The sequence below is a fragment of the Bactrocera latifrons genome, unplaced genomic scaffold (genome assembly GCF_001853355.1).
Source record: "Bactrocera latifrons isolate USDA-ARS-PBARC rearing strain unplaced genomic scaffold, ASM185335v1 scaffold_26, whole genome shotgun sequence".
Taxonomy (NCBI): Eukaryota; Metazoa; Arthropoda; class Insecta; order Diptera; family Tephritidae; genus Bactrocera; species Bactrocera latifrons.
The window spans coordinates 1,063,940-1,080,728 of record NW_017536185.1 but is presented as its reverse complement, the minus strand read 5'-3'; the positions used below and the strand labels follow the sequence as shown (position 1 = coordinate 1,080,728).

Genomic DNA, 16,789 nt, shown 5'->3' with positions numbered 1-16,789 from the left:
ATATTATAGAAAAACTTATTGTGGACCGATTTTTAAGATTTAACTAATCACCCTGTAAAATGTGTGAACCAGTCAAATAAAAATCGCACTTAATCGAAAATTACTAATAGACATTCTACTCTGCATACAATATAAACAGAGCGGATCTATACATACCACATACATTCATACATACCTACATACCTACATACAAACATACAGATGTAGAGATACAAATTATAGTCGGCTATTTTAGTAGAGATAAGTGAATTCGCTCGCCATTCGTTCACTAGTACTCGCTCGGTTTAGTTGGCACAGTTTTGTGTTCGAATAATTGTATTAAGCATTGACACACATACAAACAAACGTACAAACGTACATACATACATATATTCCAAATGGAGCTCACGCACAAAGAACGCACTGAAATGGTAATAAGCAATCAAAAAGCATAATTTTCTAGCTGAAAATAGAAATTTCAATATTTTTTTCCACGCAGAAGAAACACATGAGCAAAGTGCTCAGCGGTAAGGAGAAGCCCTTCGATGGGCTACGCGCCCGCGCCATTGTGCTGCTCACGCACCGAACGAACGGCGCAGAAGTTTTCCTGAAGATGACTCAGAGCCAGCCCCTGCGCATGAATCGCTACACTGCTTGGAAATACTGCAATCTGTTGCACACGGCCTTGCGCTATGGCACCCCACAAATACTCGAGCTGATGCAGCAGCCGCCACAACAACAATTATTGTATGCATTGAGCAATTATTGGGCCTATCATACGGATGCTCTGTGCGGTTGCATACTCGAGTATTTGCAATTGTTGTTGCACAAAATCAGCTTCCATCAGAACTATGCATTCTTCACCGGCGCTCTGGAAGCCGACATCACCAAGGAGTGGGACCTGGATCTGTGGTGAGTATGCAATTAAAAGAAAGTCGTCATAATTGTGTTTTCATCGCTCCGCTCGTTGCAATTTCAGTTTTCAGTTGTGCACCGACATCTTCGATTATTTGGACGATTTGCTTACGCTGCAACAATCCATCTTTTCGAGCTTGACATTGCAACAGCTCGCTGTGGTCACACCCGAGACATTGTGTCGCCTGCAACCACTTATCAACATCGCCGCCGAATGCAGCATTCTATATGATCAGGCGTCCAATGCCATGGCCACCGTTTGTGGCAAGTTGCCGCCCATCGATGTGATGGGTTTATGTAATCGCTTCTATGCGCTTTATCAGCGTTTACGTGGCTTCTATTGCTCGCTGCAGCAGGCCAAGATTATACTCAAAATGGACTCTGTGCCGGAATTGTCCACGACCGTGCCGGATTTCTTGGCCTTTAGTAACAGCAGTACTTGTGGCAGGCAACCGACCGCACCGCCAGTGTGGCAAGTGGAGTAATTTGTAGAATGCAGAGACGGTGCTTTGTGTTGAAGCGCAGCTTTTAGAATAAGGCTGGGAGATGGTAAAGCACCTATTGTGATCGTAATATATATACCGTTATATATATATATATATATTTCCTGCATTTATATTATACTTGCATGGATTATATTAGATTAGATTAGATAGTTAAAATCATACATAAATGCGACATATGTATGTATGTGTGAGTACACAGGCAGTTAGTTCAAGCGATTTTATTTTTATTTAGATAGTTTTTTTTAGCCAAATTGAACGTTTAATTGAAATACTTAATCGAAAACTATTTTAAAACGATATTTCGATTTATTGCAAAACATTTAATTTGAATTATGTGATTGACAAAAATATTTCAAATATTTTTAAGACAATCGCCTTTATAAGTATTATAATTAGGAAATATAATAAATAGACTATGCTATATCAAAAATTAGTTTTCTTTTATGTAAACTTAGCCATCATGTGATGTGCTAATGTCTTTCGTCTCAAACATTATGAGTGTGAAAGCTTACGAGGATTTCATTAGGTCAAATTGAGTGACAGTCATAGTTAAATCAATGCAACCAGTAGTTTTTAATTTTATAAGAATTTACAACAATTTTTATTTTATTTTATGATCTAATCAAAATACCAGGTGGGAAGTGTGCATTAAGATACTAATGCATGACAACTGTCAAACATATTTAATAATCATAAACATAATTTTTTTTCCATTTGAAGAAAATTACAGCAGAGTCGCATCAAATGCGGGTCGAGGCATATGGAAATATGCTGTATCAGAAGCAAGATGCAAAAGATGGTTTCAACAGTTCAGAGATAATTATTTTGATGTGAGAAATGAAGTAGTAGTATGGGAGGAATATGATACTTTGAGTCTAAAGTAAATGGCAGCCATGCTTAAACCTCACATTAAACAATTTCAGACCAACAGACCAAAATCGGTGCCACAAGAAGTAAATGAAAGACAAAAGGAATACTGAAAAAACATTCGTTTCAAAGACAACAAAGAAAATCAGTTTTGCACCGAATTGTCACTAGCGAAACTAACGAAGAGGATTATGGGTTAATCCGGTACAACTATCAATATCGACTGCAAAATCAGATTGATTCGGTAGGAAGACAGTGATCTTTGGTTGGTGGGATCAAAAGGGGGCGGTCATGGCCATGAGTTTCTAAAACTTAGTGAAACTGTACTAATCGCTACAGACAAGAAATGATCAACTTAAACCATACCTTGAAAGAAAAACGATCAGAATGGGCTAGATGTTACGTACACAAAGCAAAATCGGCACAGGATATATTCAAAGTACTTGGCTGGGAGTTGCTATTCCACCTTGCGTATTCACCAGACTTGGGTACCATTTGTTTTCATCGATGGGCTTGATCAAAATACGAACATTTCTATTGTCATGTTATCCACAAATTGGTCAAAATGTGTAAAAAGCAATGGTCAATACTTTTTTTTTACTTTCACATAAGGGTTAATATTGATATTCATCTTATAGCTTTCATATTAAGAATCATATATGTATTTCGCTATATTTTCTCACATGCGAGAAAAACTAAGTCAACATTTCGAGGACAGAAGAACTGGATGCCGCCCACATACTCATTATTTGCATGTATGTATGTATGTATATTATATTTCCATAATCTAATCTCCTTTGTGTCATGACAGCGCGTATAGTCCACTAATATGCCGCATGTGTGGTCCAAATAAGCACTCGTTTGTCCTTTTTATTTAAATTTATTATAATATTATTTACTCTCAATTGTGCGGTGACACAAATACATGCATGCAAATGCCGTATATGTGCCATTAAATCCCATTGTCCATTCACCCGCTTTTGCTGACGGTTGAAATCGTGCGACACAACGGTATCGATGACTTGTTTACCAATAATTTTTGCTGCGATAAGACACGACAAATTCAATGAAAAATGTAATTAAGTCAATGCAAAGGAAAGTAAGGCTTCCGAGGCAGCGAGTGAGGACGGGGAAATGGCGAATTCCAAGTGAGTAGAGACACAGACTAATGAACTTATGCGCAGACATAGAGTGTATTGTAGTTTAGAAGTACACAAATTGAAGGTTCTCACAGTAATTATTAAATGTTCTTTAGCCGAAAAGAAAACAGTGTGCTTTCTTATCAGTCTAACACTCGATCAATATTTATATTATTATAAAGCATTATATGAGGGCTTATATATTTCACGGCTACTGCCAATCAGCATTTGCAGTAGGAATTCCCAAAATGACTACACGCGTTTTGATGTAAAATCATATGGATGTGGCTAAATGCGAGTGTGAACGTTGATTTCGATGCGTCATACCTTCGGAAAATAGAACAAATGTTATCGGACCATAGCACTCGTGATAGATCAATTGATATCTGAACTTCAGTCTACACAACATGATACAACTCAGCTCTTTCATTGCAATACTTACATTTGAAATAAAAAAAAGGAAAGCTATAAATTTGATTGAAATATTAGAGAGTATTTGAATAAATAATTATTTCTCTATGTGATTTATGGCAGTTGCTTGTGCGGTTCACACAATGCAAAATCTGCAAAATTTTCTCTGTTATTAAAAAAATATTTTGTAAAGGCGTCGACAAGTCTATCATCATCTGCACTTTGAAGATTTTTATGGTTCTCTCATCAGATGGGTTCACACCATAAGTAGATATAAGAACCTTAAACTTGGTTCATAATACTGATTTGATCGGTAAAGTCTACCAAGCGTAAATGATATCGATTTGTGCTATGGGGATTAAGATTCTCCAGTCGTATGTGCCCTCAATCGTTATACGTTTGTGAGTACCTAGACCTAGAATCGTATACCCCTATTAGGGCTTTCAATTCCACTCAGATTAATTGAATTTAAGGCAATTCAACTTCAGTCAAACTCAATTTTCATATTACAAACTTTAACTATTTCCAGTTGAAGTTTCATTAGTGTTGCTAACCTGGAGACTGAAGATATGACAGATAAAACTATTTAACAAATCTAAAGAAAAAATCTGCGGCTGATGTGCTAAGAGGTCCGTGTGGGATTTGAGGTGTTCTAATTACGAGTTTAAGTTCAAAATTTTTCATAATATTCAGCTATTTTTACTTGTAATTTTAGTTAATGGTGGTGATTTGACTTCCACACCCCTTGACTGCAACAAAAAAAATTCAAAGTGTTGGGAAATTTTTGCTGTAATATTTGACTTTAGCAACCCGAAATTCGCAAGAAACTGCCTCTAAAATAACTGTCACAAAATGACTCTAAACTATGTAGTGTACTTAAATAACTGAAAATTTTTGAACGAAAAATCAAACAATTCAATTCAGTTTTTGCTTATGAAAAAGATAAAAAAATTTTAAAACCGACATTAGTGTTGATTTACATTACGTTGACAAAAATGTTACTCGGTTGTAATATTTTGACATTGTAGTAAACCTCTCTAGGACAGAGTAGAAATCCATAATACCACAATACACGGTGGTTTAGCAACACTTGAACCCACACTATTTTATAGGATTAAATTGATATCGATAGAACCGAATTCTAAAATGTCAACCAAAATGCAGTTGAGTTGAAACCGGCAACAGAGGTTTTAAAAACTTTAGTTTATTGATGATATAAACCACCATTGTGTCAATGGATATTTTAAAGTGTTGCAAAATGATTATACTAAAACGCTGATTTACAGAACAGACCTTGGATCTATATTTAAATGTGTTTTGTTTTATATATTCCAGTTGAAATGTTTATAGCGTGAAAACTTCTCCATATTTACAATAATTTATTTACAATTATTTCTTTTACATAATATTATCGAAGTGGTTAAAATTGCATGAATCGACAACAATAAAAATAACCCCATAAAAATGCTGCTATAAATACCTGAAAATAGTAAAAGTATGTGAAAAAAAAACTTCACACCGAAGCAAAAGCGAATGAAAGCCATTCGTAGAATGCGTTGATAAAAGGCGCAACAAAAGGGAAATTTTTACGACACGCGTGCGAAATCTCGAAGTGCATAACGACACATGCTTTCCTCGCTGTGGCCAAGTTTTCACAATGACAATTTTGCAATTTTTCGCAATCAAAATAGTTTGACTTGCGGCAATGTCAGAATGCACTCATTGAGTGCCCATGCAAAGTGTTGCAGTGTTGCAAGTAGAGCGCGTGCCACACTGCAGTAAATAGCACGCCTGCTACCATTGCCGCCATGGCCTTAGCTGGACTTTTTAATGAATGGTTAGCAGTGCCATTCAAGAAGAGGAACACGCACACACACACATACACAGCAATACAAAAGCGACCAGAGCGAACGCCTAACTACAGAAGTTGCCAACGACGCGGCAGTAGCTGCAACTGTCTTGTTTCGTGCTTATTGCTGCAATAAAAACTACATGCATGAGCCACCACATGTTGTTGTTGTTGCTGTTGCCCCGAGCGATACTATCAATTCAATTGACCGTTGAAATAGCAAAAGCAACTATAACAAGTCTAGATGGCGCGGTGTGGGACAGTGGCGTTAACTGAAATTGCATTGTGGTGCACGCGGCAGGTGATCGTGGCGATACAAATGCAGTGCGCGTTTGTAAATATAGTGTGCGCCACCAGCCACCGCGGTTACATGTTGCCATACATCAACAACGGGCGCTTCCACAGCCGCACAGCCTCACTAATTCACTGACTGCGCGCATGCCACGCTCTCCGCTTCCTCCACAGCGCCGCGCCGCGTTGCGAGCAATTGAGAATTTCTTTATCCAATTTTCATATCTAATGGGATTTTAATTTGAAAATTATTAATTAGTAACTGACATTGTCAGTTTGTCTGTCTGTCCGCAACGGGCGCGTTGGCGCATTGCTACTTATTGCTACTTTGGGGTTCGGTGTGTGTTTATGTGTGCGCCGGGCGCGCGCCGTTGATGATGATGCGCGTTATGTTGCACGCGCTTGGCAGCACCTTAAGTGGCATGCGTGGAAATTGATTGCCGCCGCTGCACTGCCACAAAAGGTTTACCGCATGCGCATGTGGCATGGTAAAAGTTGCTGCAACTACCATTTGCGGTGGCGCGCAGATGGAGCTTTGGCTGCTCTTAAGCCGCGGTGTGTCTGTGTATGTGTGGTAACAATTTCTGTAGCAGATCATAAAGCATAATTGAAAAATTGACAAATGATGGAAATGTTAGATTTGTGATGTGTGATAGAGCAGTGATTTATACGCCTCGTTGATGGCGAAAAAAATGTATTTTTTAAATACGCTTACTTGCACGGCCGCACGCTTGGCTTATAGCTGACGCGAGTCAGCAAACAGCATTAGGTATCGAAAAGAAAGTGTGCATCTTAAGTTTTTAATTTGATGATCGTGTATATTTGTGTAAGTAAATTATTTACCCTTTTCATTTTTTCCTAGGAAACGGCATGAGCAATTTCACCGCTTTGAGGGTTCTGTTGCATGCGAGCAAAATTCCACTCTTTAACCGTGTCATTCATATGAAAGAGTTCCAGTAGCCATTGGGTTTTAAATAGAGCAACCAAATGGCCGTTAGTTACAGCAACGTAGGGTAACTGAAATAATTTTCAACTAAAATTTCACAAAACGGATGGTATATGCATTCTACAAGCTCGGTGCGATAAGTCCTTAGCTCCATCATTCGATAGCGCCACTACCGCAGAGAGCTTTGCTGGCGCGTGAACATTCTAATAGCTGCTGATAATTTCGGTCGAATTGAACGCGTAGGTTTGTTTGGACCGCGTGTAGAAGCAGACAGAGTTGTAACAGATGGTATTTGATTTGAGTTCTGGTTTATGAAAGTTAAATTGCTTTGTGAATCTCAAGAGTTCTGTATTTGGTGATTATTTTTCCTTGAAATGTTCATAAGAGATTGGAACGAGTTTCAATATGGCCGCGATTTCGATTTTGATGAAACAGGTTGATGTTTAAGCTTTATGACAAAGGGACTCTGTGTTGCTTGCTTATTGACTACAACTAGAATTAGTTAGAACAGTGAGCTCCACCCGCCGAAGCTTCTCTAAAGAACACCTTCTGAAAAAGGGATCTACTTCGATTTCCTGGAAAATCGCCTTGCAGAAATTCGTGTCAAATAAGCAGGTTATCACCGCACAGAGGACTACACACTTTTCGGCAGTAGAAGGAGCATTGTTGGCTCAAGTGTATTGAGCGAAAGGAATACGAGGGTGGTTCAATAAATATTTAGTCTACAAAAGAAATTCGAAAATTTTAATAAAACCTTGTGAATTTTATTGAAGTAAAGTTAAAATATAATATTTTCAGCGCTAGCCTTGTAGTCATAATTCCTATTGGGTATCAAAAATTTGTATGAAAAAAATTGAGTAAAAGATGAGCGACAACAAGGTAGTCAGATATTTTTATAGGTCAAACAATTTTTTAGCGACAGTTGCATTGCTAGCCTCCGGCCAATTTGTAGTTAACTTATAAGAGCAGATGTACAGTGGCGGGTGTAAAATGTCTTGACAAGAAAATATTATGAAAGCAAAGATGAAAATATCTAGTTATGTATGTAGCTACTACTGAAACAATTAATTAAGTTAAAAAATCGATTATTGGAAAATTCATTTGCAAGCTCCGAAAAAGAAAAAATCTTCTGTTGTCAACACTAAAATGTTAAAAATTGAAAAAAATGCAACAAATATATTTTGCAATGTTAACAGTGTTAAGGATAATTTTTTAACACTAACAAGATTATTTAAAAAATAATATATTTTGAAGGCAGAGGCAAGCAATATTTTAGAGCTCGAATTAATTCTGCTCAAATAATTTATTTACACTCATTTTCATGAGAAAGGTTATATCCACGCTAATATAATTTAGACGCCCACTACTGTGCGCGCACTTCCCCGCATACGTTCCACCGGACTGCACTTTTTTATCTTTACTGTCTTCGATGTTTTTTGACTGTTGAAATTTGCTCGTTGCCGTGATTTATTTCGCACATAAATTGTTGGCATTTTCACACGCGATGCATTCGTCAGCCAAGACATGCAATGCAATTCTGCACAGAAAATATTTTTATTGCCATTTTTGTGTGGCTTAGTTTTCCACTAACTATGCTTTACAGTAAATTTGTAATCGAGGAAGTCAGTCGGTGGCGCCAATTGGCAACACGCATGCAAATGCATACATACTGTACATAGTTGCACATGTGGCGTATGTGGCATAGTGGTTGCAAGTGCAGCGAGTGGCCTTAAGGCGGACGCGTTGCAACTGGTTGGAAGGAAGTGGCAAACATATGGGCGTGTTCACAGTGTATGTCTGCAACTCAAAAATAAATAAATGAAAATGATTCAATAAGAAATGGAAATTTCTATGCGTTGTTGTGGTGAAATTCACCGTACTTGCCGCTGGGCTAATCAGCAAAGGAATTTGCGCAAAATTGCTGTTACTCGTTGTTGTTGTGGTTATATGCGGATACGCTGCACTTGTTCACTTTCATTTATTTACTTGAAGATGCATTTATAAATATTTAACCCGGTTTTTGATCAGTTAATGAGGTAAGTGGATCATTGTTGTCGCTGTGTCATTTGAATACAAAGGAAACTCCAAAAAGATAACTGCACTCGTGGTGGAATTGAGTAATTAGCACAGTTGTATACATTTATGCCTGTTGATTTTCATTAAAAAATAAGGAAAAAGTAAAAATAATATTTACATATTTTTAGGTCTGTGTAAATTGATGCCTGCGTCTACTTTCTTTTGAATTTAAGCCTCCTAAGATCTGCATTTGTGGAATCGTTACTTATACTAGTTGCTTGACGGAAGTGACGTGTTCTAATTGTAATTTTCTATTTACGCATCGTAATTTAAACTTTTCATTAAAACATCGATCATGGGAAATCAGGCCATACTTTCACTTATTTTTTATTTTTGAAGGGAATATACGATACGTCTACAAAGGTCAGTTAGTGGGACCAGTGTATTGGACTTAGGGCAGCTACTGGAGGCTTTACTAGTTTTGGTAATTCTTTGAGGGATTTTAAAAATATTGCTGGCTGGAATAGAGAATATAGCTTAAACATCTAATGGAAACTATTGTGCAACAGAGTAATAAAACCAGAGAAAATATTCAACTTGATGTTTAGCCCTTTATTATTTATATTTATGCAATTATATTTTTTCAATAGATGGCTTTAATAACCTTCCAACGGTTTTAGGTAAACCAGATTTCATACTAAAAAAAATTCTCAGACAGTTTTGTGATTACTTGACTCAGTGGTGTTTGAACACGCGCCAAAGATTGACACCAGCAAAGAAAAATGCGGCATATTTTACAATTGTTCTTCGAATAAAATGCAATCCAGGCGGTTTAAAATGGGAATGAGTGCTTTCAAGCGGATAATGTGATAGTGTGTATGGTTCTGATACTGTAGAGGTCAATCATGCGCAATTTTGGTTCCTTCGTTTTCATTCCGGTAATTTTGATGTTGAAGATTAATCAATTATCCAAAATATCGATACAAATAATAGAAATCGTCCAGTTCGACCGTCATATAAGCAAATTTTCGATTGCTCAATGAAAAAACACTTTTTGAACCATTAAAATAAGGCTGGATACATAAAGAATCTCGATATTTGAGTGCCCCATTCTTATGGATTGAATTTCCAACTGCTAGTCCCTGCTGAATAGCTACAAAATCTATTAATTTTAAAGCGGATGGCAGTTAATGAAAGTGTGTCGCTTGCTACAACGACAAGTAAGAAGAACTGTGGTCAGCATAATCGGTGCCTAAGCCAGTACAGACGGTGAGGAGGGTTTTTCTACGTGTCTGATGGTTCTAGGTGAGAATCATCTTTTAACCAAAAGTGGCCTTTTTGCCCAGTAAGGGAGAAAGTCAGGACAAAGCCAGGCTACACATAGATAGTGACTCGCGAGAAGCTAAAGGAGTTTGATGCGGAGGTTCTTATTCAGCTATCCTCCAGTCTGAATTTAGCAAAAAGTGATTACCATACCTGTCTGGGTCGAACGAAATGGTGAAAAATTCACCTCAAGAGAAGCTTGTAAAAATCGTGTTAAATAAAATCTGATCATTATAGCTATCCTAAATAACACCTCAATTCAAATATACAACAGCCACATTTGCAAATAAAGTCCTACTATGGACAAAAAAGGCAGATAAAACTCAGTGAAGCTAAATCTGTACACAAAGTTTTTTTTAACGTAGAACAATTTACAGCAGTTACCAATTTTCATGGACGGTGTGTAAATTCCGTACTTTGACTCCGCTAAATACCTAGGAATGACACTTGACTCTCAGCTACGGTGGGAAGTTCATGTAAACAAGAAACACAAAGAGCTAGACATACGTCTCAAGAATATTAATTGGTTAATTGGTAACAAATCAGTGTTATCCTTCGAAAATGAGTTACTTATCTATAAACAAATATTCAGACTGATATGAAACTACGGTGCGCAGCTATGTGGATGTGGACTAAGTACCAAGACAAATTGTCAAAGCTCCTGTACTGTAGATATGCTGATATTGGACGTGATCTAGACGTAAACTTGGTTAATGCCGAAATATTAAAAACTGCAGCAGCACATAGTGTAAGATTGCTACAGTATTGTAACGAATAACTGTTAACTTCTAGAGATGGAACACCATGACGACTCAAACTCCTCAAGTCCAGCGATCTTTCAAATAAACCAATACTCTCAGAGTAGGTTTGTAATTTTTAAATAAATACATGTTTAAATTTAAGAAAATTAATAAAACAAGTCTTTGCAGCGGTTTCACAAGAATCGTGTTAAACTATTTCCAATAAGAATGTAATGTGATATATTCTAAGGATTTTATATCCATTTGCACTTTCTCTCGCATGCCACTGCGTATGAGTAACATTTTTCTGAGATATTAATTTCCGGATAAAAAATCTCACTTACATATTCGGTGATCTCAGCAGCCACGAGTTTAGTCAAAAAATCGCAATTGGGCGAGTGCGGGTGACTTATTGAATGCATTTTTTTCGCTTTTATATTTTTGCGTTCTTCAATTATTTCCAATTTATATTCGCTTTTCCAATTTTCCAATTTTTTTAAGAGCACAACAAGCAAGTGGGCACATATCAAAATATTACAAACAAATTCACTTAAGGTCAAACGCGTTCACTTTTTTATTGCTTATATCCATTCAATTGTTCACATACATTTTCCAAGCACTGCAAAACGTCTAACTACAGTTGTTGTTGTCGCGAAACATTTTTGTTCTCATGGAAATATCCCGTTGAGGCACCTGAATCTTTGTTGAGAAAAATTTATTTGTTATTGGTCAAATTGTATGCGCGTCGATCGTTGTAAAATTTTCTACTGACTAAAGTCGAGTTTATTCCAAACCAAAACGCGACTTCACGCAGTCGTCACACATACACACTCAAACGTATTTCACAGCAAGCATTGCATTCCAACTTCCAAGCGCAAGTCTACTTAGTATATTCACTTATTCCAATGAAATGAAAATGAAGTTGAATCAAAATTATCGATATACACAATCACATCTGCGTGTGTGCGAGTATGCGTGTGTGTGGCGTGAGCGCTTCACAATGAAAATGAAATGGAAAATAGAAATGAAAAGCAAAACACATTCAACAATATGGAATAAAAATCGAAAACAAGTGAGAAAGCAAAATAAAACACAAAATACATAAAAGTAGACAAGCAAAAGTATCTGTTTATTGGAATTAAAACTGCGCTTAAGCGTCACAAATGAACGCGATACGAGGCGATTATAAAGTGTAGCTACATGCATGTGTGCGAGAGCAAGCAGCTATTTATTTGTAAAAATACATATATACACCCTATACATATATGTATATGTGCATGTGGACATGCGTTCGCTGGTATTTATTTGCTTTATGAAACATTTAATCGCATCTGGATGTCAGCGAAGCGATAGGCGCGCTTCGAGTGTACCAGCCGCTGCAACGCACACACAGCCAGGCCATACACCACGCAGTCGCCAGCGCTGTGTGCGATTATTTGGCTGCTGTCAGCTGTAAGGCGAGCAGTCGCTGATACCATTGAAGGCTCAGCTGACCGGCGCATTGCACTGGCTGCCGCCGCTAGGTTTACTTATCAGAGTTGCATTTGCAGCTGCAATGACATTTGGTGGTGGCGGTGCAATTGTTGTTTGCTAGCGGCAATGATAGCAACAAAAACGAAAATGCGCCGCGGCGGCCACACGCCAACCATCCCACACACTGCGGTGGAGTGGCCGAAGTGGCCGATGTGGGCTATGGCATTTACATTTTTATCACTGAAGTCTGTTTTAGTAATTGCTTCCGTGCCGATTGCTAATTAGAATTTGCATTCATGTTTTGAATTTATGCCTTAATACATATATATGCGTTCGTATCTAGAGCTCTGTGTTGGAGTAACGGCGTGCATAAACATACGACTAAATAAGAAGTAATATTTTTTATTGCCAATAAGCTGAGCTCACTATTTCCAATGACAGACAATACGAAGAGAACGTAACTAAAGTGGTTCCAAGAGAGGGCTGTCGACAGAAGAACAGTGAATAAAGCAGTGTTGAGATAAAAGTTCAGAGCTTTCGTCTCCTCCACTAAACTTGCCACTAAGAAGCTGTCGGGGTCGAATGTAGCAACCTTTTTTATATTCGGGTGAAGTTTGATTCCCATATGCCGATTAGTGGATATTTGGCAGCTATACAGGCTTTGTTCGGAATGTAGTAGGACTGAGTCGATTAAAAACAGTTTATTGAACCAATCGTTACAATTTTGTAAAAACTTTCGAAATATTCTGCTTCTGCGTCGAAGCAGCGCTGCCAGCGCGATTTTCAAGCATTGAATGCGGAGGGCATTCTCCGGAGTAGCCTTGAAAGCCTAGGGGCATGCTGTTTGTGTCCCTTCTATCGTCTCAAAATGCTTGCTCTTCATCGGCCCTTTCAGCAAAGAAAAAAAAAAGAATCCGGGGGGCCACATCTGGGCTATAGGGAGGATGTGGAATTTGTGCGATGTCAGGCTTGGTTAGGTAGCTTTCACAAGAAAGACGGTGTGAGCCGCGGTGTCGTCGTGGTGCAACTTTCAATCGGTTTCGATGTCTTGTCGGGCCCGGTTGACCCTTCGTTTAAGTCACTTGATGATTTCCAGGTAAAACTTGGCGCTGACGGTTTGTCTAGCAGGAAGAAACTCATAGCCTCTTTCGCAGATTTACCGAGTTTCACACAGAGTTTAATCGCGTACCTCTGCTCTAGCGAACGCTGCATTTTCGTCTTGCACCACTCATAGAAACACGCCGCGCGAAAATGTTTGTCCTGACTCTCCAGGCGCTCGCTCGTTAGCTAGGAACACCCTCTATCGAATCCAGTCGGTGCGCGCGTTGAGGTTGCAAAAGAAATGTTTGACAACGGAGTTGGAGACTTTACATTCATCATTACAAAACACAGTGGTTCAAAAGTGTGTACAAGTTTCCAAGGAATTTCAGCTATTTATACCTGCGACCATTGTTGCAACTCATAGTTTCGATCTGTATTCGATATAATTTATTGCCCAGCAAATTTGCGTAGCGCGAATAAGAACGCTTACAACAACAAGCACTTTTACATACATACATACACACACACAAAGGTACATATATTCATTAGAAAGATTTCGATTATTCACACTTCGCATTCAAAAGCCACAAGGCAAAACGAATCTAAATCAATTTGAAATTGTATGGGCAGCGATATACACACTCACATACAGGCATACCTGTGGCGTTGCTCACTTGCTCATGACAACGAGCGCTACGTTGGGGTTTGGTCGTTTTTGTGCGGCGCTTTGTGGTATATCGAATTGCAATGGCAGCACTTAATTCAATTACATTTTGTACTGACAACCGGCAAACACGCCCGATAAGCGTGTAGACAAGCTGGCAGACAAAGCGACAAACGGGCGTACAGACCGACGGACCGGCGGACGGACGGACGGACGGACGTTACGAGACATGACGTTAAACCAAACAACAAAGCCGAAATTAATAGCGAATTCCGCAGCTACAATTCTGAGCGGCACAAACTTGAATACATACACGGATGTGCATGTATCCATATGAGTGTGTGTGTTTGTGATTGAAAAGTTTTTGGTGCAAAAAATTGTTTACACTTTTTGCTGTTGTTGCGCCTGTCGCCTGTTCGCCAAACGCAAATGCAAATTAATGATTTTTCGCGCATTAAAGTCACAAGCCAGCCACTTTGTGTTTACGCAACATTGACGTGCTAACAAGCGCAGCAACATGTTGCCAACATGCAAACGAAGCTCGTACACATCGGCGCATAACTGAGCCGCTGCATTTAACCTCTAACAGCGACAGGTGAACTTCAATTTTTTTTGCATGCGCTTTTCTCGACTTGTGTTAAATTTTGATTATTTTCTTTTTCTTTTTGTTTTTATATTTATTTTCTCGAGCATGTGTGGCATTTATCTTTATTTATTAGTGTCTCTCGCGTTTGCGCAGTTTGACATTCACCAAACTCGATCGGTTTGTTGTGCTGCATGCAATTGCTCTATGTTGTTAGTGTTGCTGTCGTCAGTATGTTGTTGGTGTTGAAATGATTTATTCGAAACTTAAACAGTTGGAAATCACATCATTTGCTGCTAAACATGCTTTTAATCGCCTTTTAATTGCTTTGATTTTATTATTATTATTGCTTCTAAGCTGATTTACTTTTGAAAAATATACCGCTATAAATCGAGCGGCACTGATTGTAATTATTATTAACGGTTTTCGATTGTCCAGCGCTCGTAAACATTTGCTTAAAGAGATTTGCAATTACTTCGGGTTACATCTCAGTGAAATTATTTTTTAGTTGCAATAAAATTGAAATAAATTTGAAAAGTTAGTAAAAGTACATTTCTGAAGCTAGTTTACCCAAATTGCAAAGAAAAGTAATTTTTTCTGAATGTTTTAATAAAAATATATTATTAGTACGATTATACTCTACTTTAATGAAGGGAGTTTTTATATTAATATATTGAAAAAAGATGCAGACGTAAAATTCAATCTCAAATCAAGTTCAGCCTCAATTTTACTTCTTACCTACTTCTCCCTTCCTACCCACTTCCTCTTAATCTTTAACTCAATTCTAAAGCCTATTCCAACTACAATTTAGACCGCAGTTGCTACATAAACTTCTACCAAAATATCCATTTAAAATCTAATATTAATCTTTTTTTCGCTATACCAATCTTCCTCACTTTTAATTTCTATAACAATCTTAATCTCAATATCAATCTCAATTTTTATCTAATTCACTATGTTAATCACAATTTCAAAATCGATCTTTATATTGATCTCAGTATTGAGCTGCATCTTATTCTCAATTTCAATCTCACCCTTAATTTCAACAATATTATTCTCTGCCCCAATCTTAATTCAATCCCATTTCAATTTCAATATTAATCTTAATCTCATTTTCATTCCTAATCTTAATCTAAGCATAAATTTCACTCCGATTCGCAATCTACACCTCCACCTTATTCTAAAAAAATATGCCAACTTTTGATTTATCCACAATTCTAATTTGATAGATCCATCTCAATTTCATACTTAACTTTAATACAACTCTCACTTCGAGTCTCAATCACAATCTCAATCGCAGTCTCAGTATCAATCTCAATCTCAGTATCAACCTAAATCTTATTCTCATTCTCAATTTTATTTTACACTTCAGTCCCGATCTCAATTTCAATCTAACCTTTAATTTAAATATCAATCTCATTCTCAAACTTATTCTCTATCTCTATCTGAATCCAATCTCAATTTCATTCTCAATCTTAAACTAAGCTTAAATTCCAACCTCAAGCGCAACTAAACCTCTCCCTCTTTCTCAAAAATATATCAACTTTTGAATTATTTACAAATCTAAATCTGAGTCTTATGTAACTACGATAGTTCTTAATTACATATGTAATACAAGTACTCTAAGCTCACCTCAGCAAATAGACTCCTTTAGTAGTTAAGTAAGTTTTCTCCATAAGTATAAGAATTTGTAAAGTAATTGCTTTCTACCAAGTCGATCGACTAAACAAGCCAATAAGTTGTAAAACGCGAAATTCCAAGAATTTATTGTGTCCCAAACGCCACTTTTCTGCTGCACAGACACATACACATACGCAGTAAAATACATTCAATACAAATCCATGCTTAGATAAATGAAGAAGGAAAAGACCTACAAGCCAGAACATCTGCTAAAACTTAAATAAAACGTCCGACAATTGAGTGGCTGACAGTCGAAATGAATGTGGATAACGCCTAAGTAGCGAAGTGTCTAGTTAAGAACGGCACATTAAGTGAGCAAAGCAGGAAGCACTAAGGTCGGCCAACAACAAACGGCTTGGTTGTCAA

General features: G+C 37.6%; 2 protein-coding genes across 5 annotated transcripts in view; one reads left to right on the top strand and one right to left on the bottom strand.

Moving 5' to 3' along the window:
* The window catches only part of LOC108969628, a 170,613-nt gene that overhangs the window by 9,062 nt on the left and 144,762 nt on the right, over nucleotides 1–16,789 (bottom strand). The window lies entirely within an intron of this gene.
* Nucleotides 77–1,643, top strand: LOC108969629 (huntingtin-interacting protein 1-like). The gene is made up of 3 exons (XM_018934469.1): nucleotides 77–410; nucleotides 479–891; nucleotides 959–1,643. The coding sequence occupies exons 1-3, from the start codon at nucleotides 378–380 to the stop codon at nucleotides 1,377–1,379; spliced, it is 867 nt and encodes a 288-aa protein (XP_018790014.1). The 5' UTR covers nucleotides 77–377; the 3' UTR covers nucleotides 1,380–1,643.

Bases quoted from the DNA above. Each gene is read 5' to 3' on its own strand.
- LOC108969629 (XM_018934469.1), top strand. From the start codon at position 378: ATGGAGCTCACGCACAAAGAACGCACTGAAATG. The intron at 411-478 runs GTAATAAGCAAT...TTTTCCACGCAG, and splicing joins ACAAAGAACGCACTGAAATG to AAGAAACACATGAGCAAAGT. The intron at 892-958 runs GTGAGTATGCAA...TTGCAATTTCAG, and splicing joins GAGTGGGACCTGGATCTGTG to TTTTCAGTTGTGCACCGACA.